At 32.8% G+C, this 20,490-nt stretch overlaps 2 protein-coding genes across 4 annotated transcripts; one reads left to right on the top strand and one right to left on the bottom strand.

Annotated features, from left to right (window-relative positions):
• Nucleotides 1-143: 143 nt before the first annotated feature.
• Nucleotides 144-7,019, bottom strand: LOC134255221 (MTRF1L release factor glutamine methyltransferase-like). 2 transcript variants are annotated; one of them, XM_062737734.1, is made up of 9 exons: nucleotides 6,781-7,019; nucleotides 4,637-4,719; nucleotides 4,400-4,493; nucleotides 3,704-3,820; nucleotides 1,694-1,811; nucleotides 1,446-1,551; nucleotides 1,020-1,115; nucleotides 474-587; nucleotides 144-304 (listed from the first exon to the last, which is right to left on the bottom strand). In XM_062737734.1, the coding sequence occupies exons 1-9, from the start codon at nucleotides 6,982-6,984 to the stop codon at nucleotides 274-276; spliced, it is 963 nt and encodes a 320-aa protein (XP_062593718.1). In that variant the 5' UTR covers nucleotides 6,985-7,019; the 3' UTR covers nucleotides 144-273. The 2 variants fall into 2 exon arrangements, with proteins under 2 accessions (XP_062593718.1, XP_062593717.1); XM_062737733.1 differs by lacking the exon at nucleotides 144-304 and having other exon boundaries at nucleotides 343-587.
• Nucleotides 7,020-7,318: 299 nt separating this feature from the next.
• LOC134255218 (formylglycine-generating enzyme-like) lies at nucleotides 7,319-12,087 on the top strand. Of its 2 annotated transcripts, none has more exons than XM_062737729.1 (8): nucleotides 7,319-8,024; nucleotides 8,215-8,289; nucleotides 8,491-8,573; nucleotides 8,764-8,886; nucleotides 9,041-9,155; nucleotides 9,516-9,632; nucleotides 9,942-10,001; nucleotides 10,688-11,071. In XM_062737729.1, exons 1-8 carry the CDS (start codon nucleotides 7,629-7,631, stop codon nucleotides 11,054-11,056), a joined length of 1,338 nt encoding a protein of 445 aa, XP_062593713.1. In that variant the 5' UTR covers nucleotides 7,319-7,628; the 3' UTR covers nucleotides 11,057-11,071. The 2 variants fall into 2 exon arrangements, with proteins under 2 accessions (XP_062593713.1, XP_062593714.1); XM_062737730.1 differs by lacking the exon at nucleotides 10,688-11,071 and adding an exon at nucleotides 11,792-12,087 and having other exon boundaries at nucleotides 7,329-8,024.
• Nucleotides 12,088-20,490: the final 8,403 nt, after the last annotated feature.

Raw genomic sequence — 20,490 nt, 5'->3', positions numbered from 1 at the left:
CATTTTTATCTCAAATACATTTAACACTTTCCCTTGCTTTTCGTATTCAGTAATTTTTCAGCTTTTTACTAGTTTATTTTTTAGATTTATACTTTAGATAGGAAAAAAATAAAATGGCATTTGAAAAAAATTTACTAAATTAAACAACATTTGTAAAATATAAATACATGTACAAATATAGATATTAAAATAAATTTTGGCAGAAACATTGAAAATATAGAGTATATTTTGTTTAAATTTTGTCTTGTTTACAAAATTTGATTTTGAAAATCCTCAATCCTTCTGTAAAAGGCAAAATCGCTCTCTACAAATAAAACCAAAATACTTCAAAGTAAAAAAAAAAGACTTTCGTACCTCCTCCTCAAAAGTAAAGTGAGATTTACAATCATTAGGCATATTGTCTCCATTAGGAATACACAGGGAGTAAACTTTTATTTATGCCTGTTATATAAAATCTATTATTTATTACATACCTATTTGTGAAATCTACAAAGGATTTGACAAACTCCAATTCTTTTCCAGGATGATCTGTGATAAAATCTTTAATTTTCTCATGCTGTTCTATACCTGTCTCCATCCAAAGTTTCCTGGAACAACAAAAAAATTAATTTATTCTCCAGTCTTGATGTAAAAGCATAAACATTCTTTAGGCCACACCAATAAAATATTTTGTTCGTCGGACCGGCGCTCTCCTATTTAAACTAAACTAATTAAATAATATCAATTTAAAATTCCAGCACCATGGGAATTCTGTGCTGTTTTCTGTTCTATATCATACTTTTAATCTACTTACTCTGCAAATCAGAAAAAATATAATTGTCCGCTCGAAATTTTTCACGCCCTGCCTAAACATTTTGCCCACAAAAAAGTAATATTATTATTATTTAACCGCTAGCCCGCTCGTACTTTTTTCATCAAATGTCCGACGAACAAGAAATTAAATTGGTGTGGCCTTATCCTAAAAAAATTTAAATGTGTGTCAGACAGGCTAGGAGGGGGGTGTTCAGCAAAGCTCTTACCCTCCTTTCTTCAGTAACATGGGGGCCACAGATAACAAATGTCTGATAAAATCTAGACCATCTTCACCACCGTCTAATGCTAATTTGTCTTCATATCTGTAGCACACAAGAATAATAGAATTATTTCTTGTAAAGGCACATCAGATAAGCACTGTTAAAAGTTTACAATACTAACTTCAATATATTTAGCAATTGTTCATTTGTTGGTTGCTTTACAGAATGATGTACTTGATGAAAAAGACTATTTACTAAAACATACTTGATGTAAGCATGTTTGCTATGATTCTAAATTATGTGTTCTTGCAGATATTCATTAATAATAACTCAAGAATTCCAACACATTCATATGATTTAAAACTTAATAAATAGATGTTTCTGTCAAATGTAATCCTTGTTGACTCTTTTTTAATAAATTAATTTTTCTACCTTTTGACCTCTGGGTCAAGGTCATCAATGTCTGCAGTGGGTACATATGGAGGATTACTAATGATGAAGTCAAATGGACCCAACCCTGAGATCAGCTGAATATTCTCTGAAAGAAAAAAGAATCTTTATTTCATATTCAACTGAGTACTAATTTCATAAATCACTATATCGTAATCAAATACAGGTCAAGGTTATGACACAGTGACCAGAAGGACAGGATATTGAGCTGTAATAATTTGTGTACAAACCTTGCCTTCTGAAGTCCACATTCAGGATATTAGCTCTCCCCTGTACTTGATATCTGGTAAGATTCTCCATTGTAAGATGACAGGCAATGTCACTGATATCACAGGCCACTGCTGATATCTACAGGAATAGCATGTAAAATCTAAAATCCAAAAATCTCAAATTGAAAAATGTTTAACAAAATAAAATATTAGTTATATACAACATCAAACAAAGCTGTACAGGGATTTTTCAAAGGTTTTAAGCTCACCTCAACGAAGTTGGGGGAGCTTATGTAATACCCTCGGCGTCGGTGTCGGCGTCCCAGGTTAAGGTTAAGTTTTTTTTGGAGCAGTTTTCTTTTTAAGTACTTCTATGTCCTATATTGATTAGACATGCATGGAAGATGCTTCTAATGTGTTTCATTGTACCAGTCAAAGTTTCAGATGCTGCAATTTCAGCAAAGGAATGACCAGGTTAATATTTTTGGAGCAGGTTAACATTTTTGGTGCAGTTTTTTGGTGCAGGTCTCATTTCCAAGTAACTATAAGCCCTATGTTGACCAAACTTGCACGGATGGTACATCTAAAGATGCACATTACCAGGCTTGCTTCAGATGTTGAATCTGACCTACATTTTCTGGTTGAGTGAACAGGTTAGAGTTTTTAGTGCAGGTCTCATTTCCAAGTAACTATAAGCCCTATGTTGACCAAACTTGCATGGATGATACATCTAAGGATGTACACTACCAGGCTTGCTTCAGATGCTGAATCTGACCTACATTTTCCGGTTGAGTGAATAGGTTAATGTTTTTGGTGCAGGTCTCATTTCCAAGTAACTATAAGCCCTATGTTGACCAAACTTGCATGGATGATACATCTAAGGATGTACACTACCAGGCTTGCTTCGGATGCTGAATCTGAGCTACATTTTCTGGTTGAGTGAACAGGTTAAAGTTTTTGGTGCAGGGTTCATTTCCAAGATACAATGAGCCCTATAATGTCCAAACTTTCATGGATGGTACATCTAAGGATGCATACTACCAGACTTGTTTCGGATGCTGAATCTGACCTACATTTTCTGGATGAGTGAACAGGTTAAAGTTTTTGATGCAGGATTCATTTCCAAGGAACGATGAGCTCTTTAATGACCAAACTTGCATGGATGATACATCTAAGGTTGCATTCTACCAGGCTGGCTTCAGATGCTGAATCTGACCTACATTTTTTTCTGGATGAGTGAAGAGGTAAAATTTTTATGCAGGTTTCATTTCTAAGTAACTATTAGCCCTATGTTGTGCAAACTCGCATGGATGATACATCTTAGGATGCATACTAATGGACTTGCTGAATGGATGCTGAATTCGACATACATTTTCCAGATAATGGACCAGGTAAAAGTTATGGGTGCAGGTCTATCACCAAGAAACTATAAGGCTTAAATAAATCAAACTTGCCCAAATGATGCATCAAGGGATGAAAACTCTTAAACTTGCTTCAGATGCTGGATTTTGATCACATTTTTGTAATTAAGAACTAGTTTGAAGTTTTTATATAGGTCTATTCCAAAGTATCAGATCAAAATTGCATAAATTTTGCATTTTTGGATGTACACTTTTTGTTGGGTAATTGTGTGACTTTGCCTTACTTAAAGACAACATTTGTTGAGGTGAGCTCTGTAATCTCTGATTACCTATGTTTTTTATTCCATACACCTTAAGGTATAGAAGAATGTATGGACTCCAACCTTTTGTGTTTCCTTTCACATCATTCATTGGACCTGATAAAGAATATATTCTCTATTTAACCATATTAATTCCCTGTAATCCCAAGTTCAATCACCTGTGTTTCATACTGTTTATCATTCTACGTTGTTGTATCAAGTCATTTTATTTGCAAATTATGATAAGGAAAACTATATGCATATTACCTTATTTGCTCTGACTCAAGCTTGTATTGTGGAAATTTACATCAAGTTTGCTTTATGTAACAAATCAAATCTCATGGCTAGATAAGGAATAGCACTTTACATACCAATGGAAGCTTAGCAAGTAAACACAGAGTTACTGCTCCTGATCCACAGCCAACTTCTAGGAATTTCTGACTTGTCATGTTTTCCTCCACGTCTTGTATTACATGCTGGACCAGTTCCTTCAAAATTCACCAAGAAATTTCTAATTCCATTCCATGATACATGTATTATGATGGCCTTTAACATACCGTACAAATTTTTTATTTATACAAAATTTTATTCACAAAGTGAATGGGATTGGGCAGCAGGCAAAGCCTATTTTGGATATCTCAGTTGGTAGAGCACCTGACTGGAGATGCAGGGGTCCCAGGTTTGATTCCCGAACCAGCCTTTCATTTTCTCCTTTCCTGTTACACAAGTATACTCAGGTAGCGGGATAAAATGATTAAAGATTTAAAGTACATGGGATTATTTGTATACATGTACTTGCAGAATACACTGGTAAAAAAAATCGACAGGCATTTCAATTAATTTATCATCTCCAAATTTCTAAAAATAAATGTGTGAATAATTATTTAGTCATTCTTTATGTTTGCATTTATTTTTATCTGACAGAAATGAAAACATGAAATAATATTAATAATAATACTTCTCATACTCTGCACAAAAGCGAAAAAGCTCTTAAATAGTAACACTACAGATGAAGTAATTTAGCATCTTTGGGGAGGGGGGCACTTTTAAAACATATTTATACCTACCTCTGTTTCTGGCCTAGGAATGAGGACTGGTGGGGATAATTTAATTGTGAACTCATGGAAATCCCACTCCTGTATCACATACTGTACTGGCATTCTTCAGTTGGTAAGATTTACATGTAATGAAAACAATTTCTCAGATTAATTTTGTCAATGAATAGCATTATGCTTGCAGGTAAACACCATATTAGTTGAAAAATCAATATACATGTACATGTACTAGACACCAAGTTCATGCACCTTTGCAAACGCCTCATTGCAAGTTGTTTGATTTTATCTATCTGTGTTTCAGTTATTATCTGCTTCTTTGGAATTTGGTGAAACTGAAAAATAATATATCGATGCCTTTAATACTGATTTGGACAATGAAAGAATTATCTAACAAAAGACTGTATATTTAAAATAATTTGTGATAACTTAAAAGAAAACTTATCACAGTTTTATTCATAGACTGTGTAGTAAATGATTGGAGACATGTACTTTGCTATATAAAAAATATATATTGCCAAAATCATGATAACAAACCTATGAAACAAGTGCATACAATGTACAAAACAAAGGCCTAAGCTTTATTTCAAACTATTTTGGGTTTTTTTTTTTCTAATATTACATATGTTTGTCTTTGCCTAATGTTTACATCATAAAAATTTACTCACATTCATAAATTTACACAGAAGTCTCCACAAAACTATATCATCTTGTTTGAATACTTGAATACTTATAATCTGATCAGTGAGATTGGTAGAGACTTAAAATATTGCTCTTATTAGCTGCTGACATCTACAGCTCCAGCACAACACAAAAACATTGTTTTTTTGTAAGAAATAAACAAAAAGTTGCAAGTATTTGACTATTCATATCATATGTGTATATATAGGCTATCAAAAATACAACTCAAATCATAGATAGTTCTATAATATTGCAGCTGTTGAATATTTTTAAGCAAAAGATGAATTTTCATTTGTTTGAGTAATTGTGCACTGCCTTGTGTGCGGTGAGGTGTGGATAAGTATGATTGGTTCTCATTGTGCTGTTACCAATCAATTATCCTGTTGACCGTAACTGACCTACTTTATAATTTCATTCAAGAAGTAACTGTGTGGTCTGAGTACAAAGTCTTACAAGGAGACATAATTTGGTGAGTGATTTGTAAAAGGATAGTATTCAGAAGAATTCATAGTTGAATCACATGGGCTTGTGAAGAGAAAATAAATCAGTTAGAAAATAAATACTTTGGAGAAAAAACACTCAGAGGTACTAATTTTCTAACTGATTTATTTTCTCAACACAATTGCCCCCATGTGGTTGAATATTATCACTGCACCAAAGTGCGACTTTTTTGTACATGCAGAAAAAATAACACATCTTCGAAAAAAATTGTGCTAAGATAGCTTAATCAAGCTTTTCTTAATCACTGTTAATTAGCTCCTTCACGGTAACTGCGGTACTACTCTTTTGCAGGGCAAAATAATAATGTTTGGCGAAGTTTTTGTTGAGAGATAATTAAATGACGTATATTGAACAATTACTTTTACGTCATATTTCACCAAAATATATCATTTTGCCCTGCAAGAGAGCAGTACTGCAGTTATCGTGAAACGGTCTATTACTTTATAAAGCTAAATCTAGGCCTACAGGTCTGGTACAATCACTAGATTTAGCTACGTAGCTTGATTTACCTACATAGCTTTATTTACCTACCTGAGGTAGCTTTATTTAGCTACCAAACTGATTTATTTCTGTTAATGTCATTTTGATGCAGTGATCATTTTCAACTTTGAACTCATCTGAAAACAACTCATGAAAAAATCCCTCTTGGAAAAACGTCTTTTTCTGCGCAATTGCAATCAAAGTTCTGAAAGTTTTGGGGCTATGTATGACAGTTAGAACAGTTACTCCTTGAATGAAATGACAAAGAAGTCCAGTTCCAGTTAACACAATAATAGGTCGGTAATTATTCAGCACAATGTGAAGTAATCATACTCAGTCATGCCTCACTGAGAGGACAGTTAACCAAACAATGGAATTACATGTTTTGCTCTAAATTGTCCAAACGCAGCATTGTATAAACTATCTCTGCTTTGGATTGTTTTTTTAAGCCTCCCTAGTATAAATATCAAGAGTCATTTAATTGCGACTTTTTGTCTCTTTTTAATAAAAAGAAAACTTCTGAGAACTCACCTTGAAATAGCTAAATAAAGCTATCTGAGGTAGGTTAATAAAGCTACATAGGTAATTCTACCTACGTAGCTAAATCTAGTGATTGTACTGGACCTGGCCTACATGTATAGCTAAATCAAGAGATTGCGTTGGACATGTGGTCTAGACGAATCTCTGACACAAAAAGTGAAAAAGAAATGAATTAGCTGTCCGCTTCAACTTACCATCTTTTTGCCCAGTACATGTGCAATGATATATTCTGCAGACAAATGCGATTCCTCTTTTTCAATCCCAACATTTTGAAACTTTCTGCTCAATTCAGCACACACATTTTTTACATCACCGGGTTTTGTACAGCACAATTGATGACGATTAAAATTTCTAATGATGTGAAAATCTTTCCTTTTAAATTTCAATAACCATCGCATTATTCATGTTATTTGTTAGTTCTTGAGTTATGTGAAAGAAATAGTGAAACTGAAAGTAAATCCACGTGAAAATGAGAAATGGGAAGTCGATCAAAACTTATTCTTAAGATCATATTCAGTCCATATGTAACATATATTTTCTTTTTCTTAACAGCTTTCAGATTTGATCGCATGTGATCAACTTTGATATTTAAGATAGGCTAGTACCTTTATCTCCTTAATATCGTTTACTTCGCATTTGATCATGATGAGCGAACTAATTATAATTTGGAAACTGAAAGTAGATTTTAAAAAAAAGTCAATGGTTGACAAGTTCAGTGGAAGTTCACAAACCGGAATGATGACGTTTTCATAAAGATGATCGTACTGGACTTGATGTTATATTGAGTTTTTATCTGGAAGGAAGTATTTAACGTTTAAATTTGACCTGTGATTTTTTTAAATGCTTCTAAGGGATTTGTACTAGCTTAGTTTTAGTGGTGGAAGTTGATTAGATCAGAGACATTTGATTAGATCCAAAATTGGCAAAAAAAACCAAAAAAAAACTTGTTGAATAGGATACAGATTTGTTGCTGAGGAAGATAACATCATGTGCCATCAAATTATTTCCTAGCATTTCTAAGCCTCCCAAATCGGAACTTGAAATGGAGAAGTTTGTCGTCTGTTTATTTCTACTTTCACTCTTCCTGAGTCCATCTAGTGCGACCTGTAACGGAGAATCTGAGGAGTGTGCTGGTGGATCTAAAGAAGAGGGGTGTGGCTGCTCCGTCAGTCGAGATTCTTCAAAATACTCAGAAAAAGAACCTTCCATTGATAAAACTGAGGAACAAATTATTGACATTGATGATCTTGCGAGGACCAATGAGATGGTATTTATAGAGCGAGGGACATTTACGATGGGGACCAATGATCCCATCTTCCCTGTGGATGGAGAGAACCCAGCCAGAAAGGTGACAGTGGATTCATTTTATCTGGATAAACATGAAGTTAGCAATGCGGAGTTTCAGAGATTCGTAGAGGAAACAAATTACGTGACAGAGGTATGTGCCAACTGAAGGTCTGTATTATATTGTCTGCTTATAATGTTATATTTGGGAAGTATTTACGTTAACTTTATACTTGATGTAAATTGACTTCATCAATGAATTGCTCCCCTGTCCTTCAGTTAATGAACTTGACTTGTATGCGTAGTTTGATTTATTTAAAATAACAAAACCTATTTTCCTGTAGGCAGAAAAGTTTGGAAATTCCTTCTGTCTGGAGAAATATGTTAGTGAAGAAACTTTAAAGAATGTAACACAATCTGTAAGTAGTATTTTTCCCTCAATGTTAATCTTCTCTTTATTTGAAAAGCCATGTAAAGGGAACACAAAGAATAAGCATATTTAGTTGACAATGTGGTCATGGTGTTTTTTTTTTTCATTAATCAGAATATCATGATTGTAGGAAAAAATTATAGATTGATCAATTACTAAATAAAACATGTTTTCTATGTTCTCTGCATAGGTTGCTGCAGCCCCCTGGTGGGTTCCTGTGAATGGTGCAGATTGGAGACATCCTCAGGGGCCAGATTCATCCATTGAAGACAAGTAATCACTCAATTTTACCTGATACAGGTTTCAAAGATAATGCTGTCATTATCTAATCAGATAATCACAAAAAAAGTCTAAATGATTTAGGAATAACTGTGTTTTGGCATAATTTGATATCAATTAAGATACACAGAAAATACCCTTATTAAAGTTATATAAGTACCCGGTATTTTCTATTTACCTGTAGAATGAACCATCCAGTCGTACACGTGTCATGGAATGATGCTGTGAAATATTGTGAGTGGGCCGGGAAGAGATTACCAACTGAGGCAGAGTTTGAGCGTGCTTGTAAAGGCAATCTTCAGTCAAGGTCAAACCTTCCACTGTTCATGTCATTTTGATAAAAATTAAAATTGATTTTCATCTTATGCAAATGAAGCAAAACATGCACAGAAATCTAAGTTTTGTTTTATAAGTTTCTTCAAAGCAATCATGTAGTTTTTAAAGAACTGTATGTGTTCCAGGCTTTTCCCCTGGGGAAATAAAGAGGAACCCAAAGGGAAACATTGGATGAACATCTGGCATGGAAAGTTTCCCTCAGAAAACACGGCCAACGATGGCTACCACACCACAGCTCCTGTGAGTAAGCTTATCCATAAACAATTCATTTTATGCATAGAATTAATAAAAATAGTATTATCTTTAAGAGTTAACAAATAATGAGATCAATGTGAATTTTCATACTTTATACTCAAATTTGTAATTTTCTATCTTTATAAGATTTCTAAAATTTTATTAACGAGTTAAAAATTCTAGAAATCCATGTTTGTTCTGCGCCTGATTTGTCTTGTTTGAATGTACTTTTGAGCTTGAGAACTGTTTGTTAATTATCTTATATATTTTGTTCAATTTGATGACCCAAATGTTTTGCTCTCTCTCTTTCTCCAGGTACATCAACATTTCATTATTGTTGTTATTCTGTAAAATTTCTTTTTAAAGGTAACAGAATTTCCAGAACAAAACATTTTTGGTGTTAAGAATATTATAGGAAATGTTTGGGAGTGGACACAGGACTGGTGGGAGACCAAATTTACTCCTACACCCAAGAAAAATCCAGTAAGTTCACCTGGCTTCAAAGAAAAACCAACACCTGTTAATGATTAATATTCTCTTTCACCAAAGGATTTAACCTTACCCAATCTCTTCCTCCCAAAAAATCATATTATGTTTATCCAGGTAAAATACACTGTTACCCTCCATTCAAACCTACAGAATAAACCCTGTTTGTTAAGAACACTTAAAGGATTGTTATTTTATTTCTTACAATTTTTTTCTCTGTCTTTTTTTTTTATAAGAAAAGAAAACTAGCCTAGTTGAGAAACATACAGGATATGAAAACTTTATTATGTCCTTTGTTTATTACAGAAGGGACCAAGGATTGGAACAGATAAAGTGAAGAAAGGAGGATCCTTCATGTGTCATAAAGTAAGTTTATTTGTCAGAGCTGTTACAATTTTATTTTACACTATAGAGAAAAATTATCAATGTTTAATTAATAAACAGAAGTACGTGACTGTATTTAAAATATGTCTGACTCTGGGGGAGATATACATGTACAGTGTACATGTATCATATATAATGGCAGCAGTTATGGAGATGACATTGGAAGGCTGTATTAATTAAATGATTCCCTGAATCTTTGAATGTAATTAGCAGAAATGGTGATGATTTCTATAATCAGGTTCTTTAAATCATTGGAACGAGGGGGATTAGTTACGATTATTTCAGTGCTGTAGTATCTTTACAAAAAGATATTTATTGCTAAACAAGCTGACTTTTCAAAATTTCTGATACTGCTGCAGGCATTAAGATTTCACTGTGGATGTGATACTGTTTTTTCAGATTTACTGCTACCAACTGTAAATGTGATGGGTTTTTTTTTTTCAGAAATACTATTACCACTATAGATGTTGTCTTTTCAGAATTACTGTCAATGTTATAGATGTAATGTTGTCTTTGCAGAATTACTCTTGCCCAATACTGCTATGTTGTCTTTTCAGAATACCGTAACCGTTACCCCTGTGTTGTCTTTATTTTAGAATTAATTTTACTGCTCTGTTGTTTTTTTTACATATATGGTCACTGCTATGTGATTGATATTATCTTTTCAGAATTACTGTTACCGCTATGTTGTCTGTACAGAATTACTGTTACCGCTATGTTGTCTTTACAGAATTACTGTTACTGCTATGTTGTCTTTACAGAATTACTGTTACCGCTATGTTGTCTTTACAGAATTACTGTTACCGCTATGTTGTCTATACAGAATTACTGTTACCGCTATGTTGTCTATACAGAATTACTGTTACTGCTATGTTGTCTTTACAGAATTACTGTTACCGCTATGTTGTCTTTACAGAATTACTGTTACTGCTATGTTGTCTTTACAGAATTACTGTTACCGCTATGTTGTCTTTACAGAATTACTGTTACGGCTGTGTTGTCTTTACAGAATTACTGTTACCGCTATTTTGTCTTAACAGAATTACTTTTACCGCTAAGTTGTCTTTACAGAATTACTGTTACCACTATGTTGTCTTTACAGAATTACTTTTACCGCTATCATGTTGTCTTTACAGAATTATACTGTTAACGCTATGTTGTCTTTACAGAATTACTGTTACCGCTATGTTGTCTTTACAGAATTACTGTTACCGCTATGTTGTCTTTACATAATTACTGTTAACGCTATGTTGTTTTACATAATTACTGTTACTGCTATGTTGTCTTTACAGAATTACTGTTACAGCTATGTTGTCTTTTACAGAATTACTGTTACTGCTATCATATTGTCTTTTCAGAATTACTGTTACCGCTATGTTGTCTTTACAGAATTACTGTTACCGCTATGTTGTCTTTTACAGAATTACTGTTACCGCTATCATGTTGTCTTTTGCAGAATTACTGTTACCGCTATGTTGTCTTTAACAAAATTACTGTTACCGCTATGTTGTCTTTTACAGAATTACTGTTACCGCTATGTTGTCTTTTACAGAATTACTGTTACTGTTATCATATTATCTTTTCAGAATTACTGTTTCCGCTATGTTGTCTTTACAGAATTACTGTTACCACCATGTTGTCTTTACACAATTACTGTTACCGCTATGTTGTCTTTACAGAATTACTGTTACCACTATGTTGTCTTTACACAATTACTGTCACCACTGTGTTGTCTTTACAGAATTACTGTTACCGCTATGTTGTCTTTACAGAATTACTGTTACCGCTATAGATGTGACGCTAGGAGTCAGAATACACCAGACAGCTCTGCCATGAATTTAGGATTCCGTTGTGCCAGTGATAAACTGCCAATATACTTAGAGGACATTACAGAGGAAGTTCTAAAAGATCAGGATAACCTGCTAAAGGAAGAACTCTAGTGATGTTACAAGTGCAATAACAAAATCATTTTATAGTAACTCTGCCCTGATATACACAATGTTTTATAGCTTTTATACTTTCCAACAAATCATCTTTGAAATAAAAAGAACCAGAAAAGTTCACCAAACTATAGTTCTTTTGTTGTTTTGAACATATTTTATTGACAAGCAAAAGGATAAGAAACAAGTTCTAACAACTTACTAGTTTTTCTCCTTAACATAAACACATAGTCATGCAAAAGGTAGAAAAAAAACTTGTACAAATAAGAGTCAATAATATATCTAGTTAAATCTACAAGATTCATTTATAAATTTGTGAACAGCGGCAAAAATGCCAATGTTTACTTCAATTGAAAGATTTTCGTTGCCCCAAAGCAGTAGGTGTACATTTATGATGTCTACATCAAGTCGAAAAAGATAGTCAAAAAGATTACTTCGAGCATTAAGGTATTTTTTACAAACAAAGAAAAAATGATAAGCATCTTCCTGTTTGCCACAAGAGCAATAAGGATTATCAATAATATTACGTTTAAATAAGTCTTGGTTCAATACACAGTTGTGCCTTAATTTAGTATGAATAATGTTAGTAATACGTTTACCAAACAAAAAATATGATGGTGCTTTAGGATTATTATCACTTATAATCTTACGAAAAGAATTGACTGAGATGGTTTCCCTTGTATCTGTATTCAATAAATTCCATTTTTTAACAGCATCAGGTACAAACGATTTGTTAAATATTTCTAACCTGCCTCTTGGGATAGTTAATTGATCTTTATTTCGTGTATTGTATCTTGATGTGTGTTCTCGTTTCTTTGGTACTATATCTTGTATATATTCCGGTACATCACAATAATTAATTTTGAACATTGTAATCATTTTAGATTGGTAACGACGACTTTTCAAAGGTACCCATCCTGTTTCAAAATAGAGTGATTCTCTTGAAGCTAATATCGGAAGACCAGTACCTATTTCTAGTTCTTTTGTTGTTGGGGGGGGGGGGGGGGGATAGAGAGTTTTTAATTTTTATTTTGCATTGTTTTGTATAATTATACAAAATTACTAAATATAAGTAATTGCGAAAATTGCAGAAAAAAATGATTATCTGTAACCCACATAAGCACTTTAATGTTTTATTTTAGTGGCTTTGTGAGAGATGATTGTACGAGGGTAGTTCAAAAAGTTTGTGGACTGATGTGATAAAATTAATACAATGTAATCTATGCTTATAAAATTTTTAAGGAACATAAAACAACAAAAGTTAAAAAAAATGTTGAACATTTTATCTTGATAACTTGCATATTTATGAAATTACCTTAAAATAAAAAAAAGACATTAAATGATCCCCTGGTGCTGTCGCCATTTAGTTTCATGACGTCATTGTTTCTCCATGCCCACGTTTTCTACCTCATACACATCTTACTGAGATTCCTTGGAGTCAAAGATTTAAATTGGTCTTGTTTATTTGATCGCACAATGTCATAAACAGCTAATTTCAATGCATATAGTTTTGTAAATGGATCTATACATCATAAAAGATCCAAATTGATCATAACAGCATATTTGCTTGTTGGACTTCAACATCTATCACACATGATCAACGTCACTTCTCGACGTGACAAACTTTGAACACCTTTACTACAAATGGAAAATACCTTTGGACATTTCATTAAAAAATTTCAAAGAACTTGAAGAATGGGGTAAAAATTTCAAATTTTACGGTACAATTTTGTCATGGTACATGAGTGAATTAACGGAATTTTTGGATGACAAATGCTCATATAAAAAAAGGTTTTTCTCAGTCACACATGGATAGAAAAAACGTAATCTTCGAAGTTGTGCCGCCTGGACATACCTTTGCTTTCAAAAACATCAACAATTTATTAAAAAATAAAATTAACACTGTATAGTTTATCAAATAAATAAAAAAAAGATGATGTTTATCAAACGTTGAAAAATTCATTAATGTATCTCAAGCGGGTTCAATTTTATGGCATTAGTTCCGAACAGCTCTCATATTCATTTTTTCAAAAGGTTATTAAAGTCACTGGGTTTGTTATTAATGAATTTAAATAAAAATAGGCGATTTTAAATTCTTTCTACTTAAGTTTTGGGAATTTTTATCTGATTTGCACATCAGTAGGTCAAAAGTTTAATTCTCCTATGGTGTATATTTCATAAAGAGAAGAGAAAGAGATTCTTATTGAGCATTTGCTGGACTAGGCAAACGGATCACCTTTGTTGTCTAAAATGTTAAAAGTAGTAAGCTATGAAATGTAATTTTTATCCTGAGAAAGAGAAACTTGCATACAATGTATAAACTGAATTTCCTGATGTAGAATTTCTTCTTAGTACAGTAAAGTTATCATAGTGAGCATTACAAGCAAAGAATGATATCATTATAAGGACCCCGTTGTATGCTAGAACCATAACACATTTTTCATATACTTTTATTCTGATTTTACACGATCTAAGTACACAGAAGTTGATAGTAAAGAGTGCTGGAGTTCCCAACATTCATGCAGACTTTGGAGACAAAATCATTCAGAAAACTGTGGAATTTCATTGGGTACTAATTGCGCTCCTTTATTATCCAAACTGTTTTTTCTATTCCCATATAAATAGAATTCATGAAAAACATTTACATTATAATTAGAAGAAGAAAAATATATGCAATGACCTTCAACTGGACATTCAGATAGCCTATATTGACAACGTCTTATCAAATAGTTATTTCAATTCCTATTTTGTCTCGACATTTCCCATTTGACTTTAAATGAACTTGACACTATAGATTCTGCCACATTCGTTTTATATTCGGATATTTTACTTACCAAAGCCGAAAACGGCAATCTAAAAAGATTAAATTGTATGACAAACGAGGCACCTTTCTACTTTCCTTATTTATGTAGTCATGTTTCGCTACCACCTGTATATGATGTTTATGTCTCTCAGTTTATTTGAAACTCGAGCGCATGCTCCGAATATGATCAATTTCTAAAATGACTGAGGCTAGCTACTCGCACATAAATTGATGATACAGGGATTTCAACAACCTCGTTTTGAGTCAGCATTTCGTAAATTGTTTGGTCATTAAAATGACCTTTTTAGGAAATTCAACCTATATGTATTCCTTTGGCCATTATATTGACTCACTTGTTCATATTAATATTATTGTTTGGCCTTTGTTTTTGTACTAAAATTGATTATAGAATGTTCCGTCTTTTTGATCTATACATAGGGCCCACCGTGGGTATGATCGGACAACAAGGATTGCTTTACTCGACCTAGGCACCTGATCCCACCTCTGGATAGTCCGAAATATCTGACGTTTTCCAGGCTTTTTTTTCGATTTTGATATTTTACATGCCAGAAAAACGTGTCCCTGGCATGTAAAATATCAAAATCAGAAAAAAGCCTGGAAAACGTCAGATATTTCGAACTAATCTCTGGAATGTTTATGCTCTGTTCACAGAATTTTATTGTTGGTTTACATGCATGTTTGTTGATCGCTGTTTAGTTATCTGCATTTTTTTTTTTTACAGATTTCCTACATTTTGCATACTAGTACGTATTGTTGATCAAATACTATAATCAATAGAAAAAAACGAAAACATAGGCGAATAAAGCATTGAAATCGCTTATGCTTCGATTATTACTATTATTTTAAATATATGGAGATAACAAACTGAATTTAAGCTCAAAAGTCCAATCAAGAATACAAAATTAAAGCAAATCAAACTCGGACCTCCAAAAAATCAGAGGTGGGATCAGGTGCCATGTAGGAATGAGCATCCCCTGCCGACTGTTCACACCCGTCGTGTGCTCCTTTTTATGATCGAGAAATAATGGAAAATCCGTCGACAGTTCCGTGTGTACATTGTATATAATGGCCAAAAAATTTGTATGAAAAAAACGTCTGTCTGTATCGACCACAGAACTTACGAAAAGATTACTTTAAACGAGACTGCTGAAATTCTTGTTTCAACAATTTGTCTGTCCATAATTTACCTCGTTTTAGAAAATTGTTCATACGTAGAGCATGCTTTTGTGTATTGAATCAACTGAGAGATTTAAACTTGTGCAGGTAATGAAGGTATATTGCTACATATTAAAGTAAGGGAAGCTGATGATTGAAAAGTTAAAGTCATTACGTTTTTCATAGAGCTTTCTGTTAAATAACCATTAATGTCTTTTTCAAGTGATATACAAAAAATGTCTAAAATTATAATATGAGACAGATGTGTCGGAATCTGTTGTTTCTTTGTTTCAAGCTCACCGGGTTACATGTATATCTCGGGAGGTCAACATTACCGCTACATTTCCAAAAATTTTAACTCATTACCGCTACATTTTTTCAGATTTTCGACCGATCATTGCCGCTACATATTAAATCAGCCCAAAACAACTCATTGATAACGCTACCTATCGATTTAGCCAGGTATGGTTCGATATATGAGTTTTAATCAACAGAATTCACTCACTATGTAATCAGAATGAGTATATTTATATAAATAACTCTGCAGTCGAAATTTAATTATTTAGCGTCATCTGAACATTATGACCACAATTGAGAAGTTTGTTACAAATCGAGGGAATGCCGCCTTACTTATCGATGGTTATAAATTTAGAAAACAACATGTGAAGCAAATGGCTTTCAAGGCTTTAGCGATAGTATAAAAACATTTGACAAAACTTAGAATTTTATCTATGAAACAGTGCTTGATTTTAATTTTTTTGTGTTTTATGAAATAAAATTGATTTAAATAATAAAAAAAACCCATCCTATTCAAAGTTCTACTTTCACCTCCCCGTGGTGAGCAGAGAAAACGGGTCTTCTGCATTTATAGGTTGTACTGTACACTCATATGTGGCTGGCTAGCGAAACAGGCAATGTAGCGGTAATGTATACTTTTTTATGTAGCAGTAATGTAAGGTTTTTTGTAGCGGTAATGACTATGTAGCGGTAATGGAAATTTTGAAAATGTAGCGGTAATGATACGCACCCTATATCTCATCGACATAGGACTGGGAATAACCATAGTTAATTAAGAAATGCATACTCAGTGGTACGACGCTTCACGCCGGCATATTTCATGAAGTGCGTTAGCGCTTCATGATAAATATGCCGGCGTGAAGCGTTGTAGTTCATATACCTCATGAATCTTCAAAAAATTAAATTCATTTCTTATATTTACATTATTTTTCTGATGACTTGCCATAAATTTACGCCGTTCAACTGTCATTTTTAAAACAAAACAGTGTGCACTATATTTTTTGACTTTTTGACGTCAAGAGCGGTAATATGACGCAACAATGGAGATATTCATGATTATTCGTGATACATACCTAATGTAGTTCATGAGAAAATATACTGCATTTTATTTTGTAAAGAATCATAGGGGAAATTTATTAGAAATGTAAATATTTAACAATTTACGTCGATCGTTGATATAGCAAGTTGATATACCGGTAGCAACGGTGCAGTATTCTTTTCGCTTATAAAGTGACTTTAAAAAAATATTTTTTGTAAATTTATATAGCAATGTTTTTGTCATAAATACTAAAATATGTGATTAAATGGTTTGTTCGAGGATTTAACCCAAAAGATGAAATTTCTAGTAAAAGTTTACAAGTCGACACTTTGACCATCCAACCGTCCAAGGAAAGTTACAGTATTTAATTCCTTTTTTAATATATAATATTTTGATGTACAGACCTGAAATCTGGACATTAATTTTACGTAAAAAGATATTTTTTTCTGAATAATTATTTACAATAAAAATAAAAATACTTAATATAATGTTATGGAAAAATAAGATTTTTGAAGCTTTTTTGTAGAATGGAGGAATTTTTTAGTCTATGTAGTTATATTGTTTGTGGAAAGGGCCATTGGAATTTTTGCTTCCTGTACACAGCACTATGTAAAATTTTAATCTCTGTTCTTTTCAATAATTATCTCTCAAAAAATCATAAGAAGTGTTTTGTTTATTTACATGCTGTTCAGTGTTTAATGAAAATTGCTGATGATTTTTAATATACAGTCCTTTATTATAGTATAGGCTCTTCTTTAGTTAGAGGAATGTTTAAAACATGAAAGCCAATGAATTATAGCTTCTAAGTTTTGAAATTAAATGGTTTTAGTCAGTATACAAAGAGCAAGGAGTCATACGTAGCCAAAAAAATCTCGGTGTAAAAAACATTCAAGCATTTGTCTTCCACACGCTTCTTGCCAATCTACTCTGAGATGAAAATCTGCATACATGTATCTGGGCCTACAGAAAAATAAATTTTAATATATCATAATAATCAATTACAAAAATATATCTTTTAATATATTTTTTTCTAAAATTACAAGGGAAAGAAACATAAATTTTATGTGAAATGTTTTATTACATAGTGTAGATTTTAGTTTGTTTTAATCATGCCTCCACAGGTCTAAAGTAGACTGCCAATGTGGAACATTTTCATATTTTTTTAATCTGTTAGGAAAATAATAAAATATGTACATGCACATCAGTTCTTTCTGTCTATAGTTTGTATTTATTTGCCTGTATAAAGTATCTACAATTACAAACGCGTTTAAACTACAAATTAACTAGTGCTAATTGTAACGGGGACCGTTACAGATGTTCCCCAAACGCTCCCCATCTCCCTTTTGGTGCCATATTCCCTGTAAGCTTCATTAGATAAGACAAACTTTATGCATTTGAGACTTTATCAACGTTTACCCAGAATGGTACCAAGTTCATTCAAATTTAGCACTGCACGCGTGCGCATGTGAATGCATGTGCGTAATGACCATATCATCTTTTCTACACAATCTGTATACTTTAATATACTAAATATTAAAGTATTTAATCCAAAAGTATTAAAGAATACGCTCATTCAAGTGTATTTTTGATTTTATTTATTTCACGTGCACGGACGTGCATACATGAGCATGGTTACGTACCTTCTTGTAGAAGTCCATTACATCTATCTATGTTCTAAATCCCACTCCGTTTGGTTGAAAACCAAGGGAATTATAGCTGATTAAAGTTTCAGCCAATCAGATTGCAGCGTACGTTCACGCATGTGTATTGATGTGCATGGTGATCATACCTTCTTGTAGAAATCCATTATATCTATCTATGTTCCAAATCTCATCCTGTTTAATTTTTGAAAACTAAGGGAGTTATAGCTATTTAAAGTTTCGGCCAATCAGATTGCAGCGCTAGTACACGCACGTGTATGGATGTGCATGGTGACCATACCTTCTTGTAGAAGTCTATTATATCTATCTATGTTCCAAATCACATCTTGTTTGGTTGAAAACCAAGGGAGTTATAGCTATTTAAAGTTTCGGCCAATCAGATTGCAGCGCACGTGCATGCACGTGTTTTCATGATAATTTTTATATATCATTTTGTAGGACATCCTAATGCATGGCTATGTTCAAAATTTCAAAGGATTTCATCAAAAAACAAGAAAGATATTGAGACTTTAGTTTTAGCCAATCAGAGCGAAGCGCACGTGCATGCGCGTGAGATCTTGCTATTTTGACCATGTCTTATTGTCTATGCTACTAATATATCCTTATATTATGAGTTTCAAAGCATTTCATCAAAAATGTAAAAAGTTACGCCGATATCAATTAAATCGTCATTTTTCGTGTTGCACGTGCGCGCTCTTGCAAGCACGTGCGCGCAAAATGACCTTTGTTCGGCAAATCTACATAACATGTCTACTGACCCTAAAAACATTTTACCTTACTCGGATGTGTAGTTTACAAGATCACTCGAGGACAAAATTTTCCCAGGAATAATAATAATAAGAAACAGAGTAAAAACAATATGTTCCCCAACTTCGTTTGGGGAACATAATAACTACAGTACGTACTAAAATAAATACTAGTATGTTAATATGGAAATTGGTGACCGCCATTTTTAAAGTCCTCCATAATTGTTCCTTGTCTCCAAATAAATAAAAACAGTAAACTTGGAGACAAACCAAAGACAACTCCGGACTTCTCCTTGTTTTGTTATATCTGTCAGGTTTCATCTTTTTTAACTACAGGTAAGAAATTTTCAGGAAAAAATATCTGATAGTGCATTTCATATAAAGACCGTTCTCGCCGTGTTTTAATAATACTTTGAAATGTAAATAAAAATAATCTAAACATCGTGGTGTGATTTATTCCAAAGGCAATAATTATTTAAATCCGTTCCTATGAATGCACATCTAAGCAATTCTTAAACATTTTCAGTCATACAATCCTAATTGAGAAAGCTTTAATGTTTCTTGCTTTAAATTGTGCTAAAGAATAAAGAATAGATGTGAAAGAAGTTCAAGACTTTTTTATCATCACTTTTAAGATCTATAAGTTCAGATAAATTTTCTGGTCACTTTTAGATTTCAAATAAATCGCTACATCTAACCCACCCAGTCTCAAATCTTGTTCTGAAAATCTGCTTTTATGAATACATATAGTTAAAAATGCTTTAATACAAGGATAAAAAAAATTGTGTATTGCGGTTTGAATGTCATGA

Source organism: Saccostrea cucullata, unplaced genomic scaffold (genome assembly GCF_032062105.1).
Source record: "Saccostrea cucullata isolate Sc308-1 unplaced genomic scaffold, CSIRO_AGI_Scuc_v1 ctg127, whole genome shotgun sequence".
NCBI lineage: Eukaryota > Metazoa > Mollusca > Bivalvia > Ostreida > Ostreidae > Saccostrea > Saccostrea cuccullata.
The sequence above is the reverse complement of the archived record's forward strand: the minus strand, read 5'-3'. Positions and strand labels throughout refer to the sequence as shown.

What these genes read in the sequence shown, in the direction of transcription:
- LOC134255218 (XM_062737729.1), top strand. Translation starts at nt 7,629, where the DNA reads ATGGAGAAGTTTGTCGTCTGTTTATTTCTACTTTCACTCTTCCTGAGT. An exon ending in GCTACCACACCACAGCTCCT is followed by an intron (nt 9,156 to 9,515) that starts GTGAGTAAGCTT and finishes TTCTTTTTAAAG; the next exon opens with GTAACAGAATTTCCAGAACA. An exon ending in GATCCTTCATGTGTCATAAA is followed by an intron (nt 10,002 to 10,687) that starts GTAAGTTTATTT and finishes TTATCTTTTCAG; the next exon opens with AATTACTGTTACCGCTATGT.
- LOC134255221 (XM_062737733.1), bottom strand. Translation starts at nt 6,984, where the DNA reads ATGCGATGGTTATTGAAATTTAAAAGGAAAGATTTTCACATCATTAGA. An exon ending in TTCCTAGGCCAGAAACAGAG is followed by an intron (nt 3,821 to 4,399) that starts GTAGGTATAAAT and finishes TGAATTTTGAAG; the next exon opens with GAACTGGTCCAGCATGTAAT. An exon ending in TACTTGCTAAGCTTCCATTG is followed by an intron (nt 1,812 to 3,703) that starts GTATGTAAAGTG and finishes CTATTCCTGTAG; the next exon opens with ATATCAGCAGTGGCCTGTGA.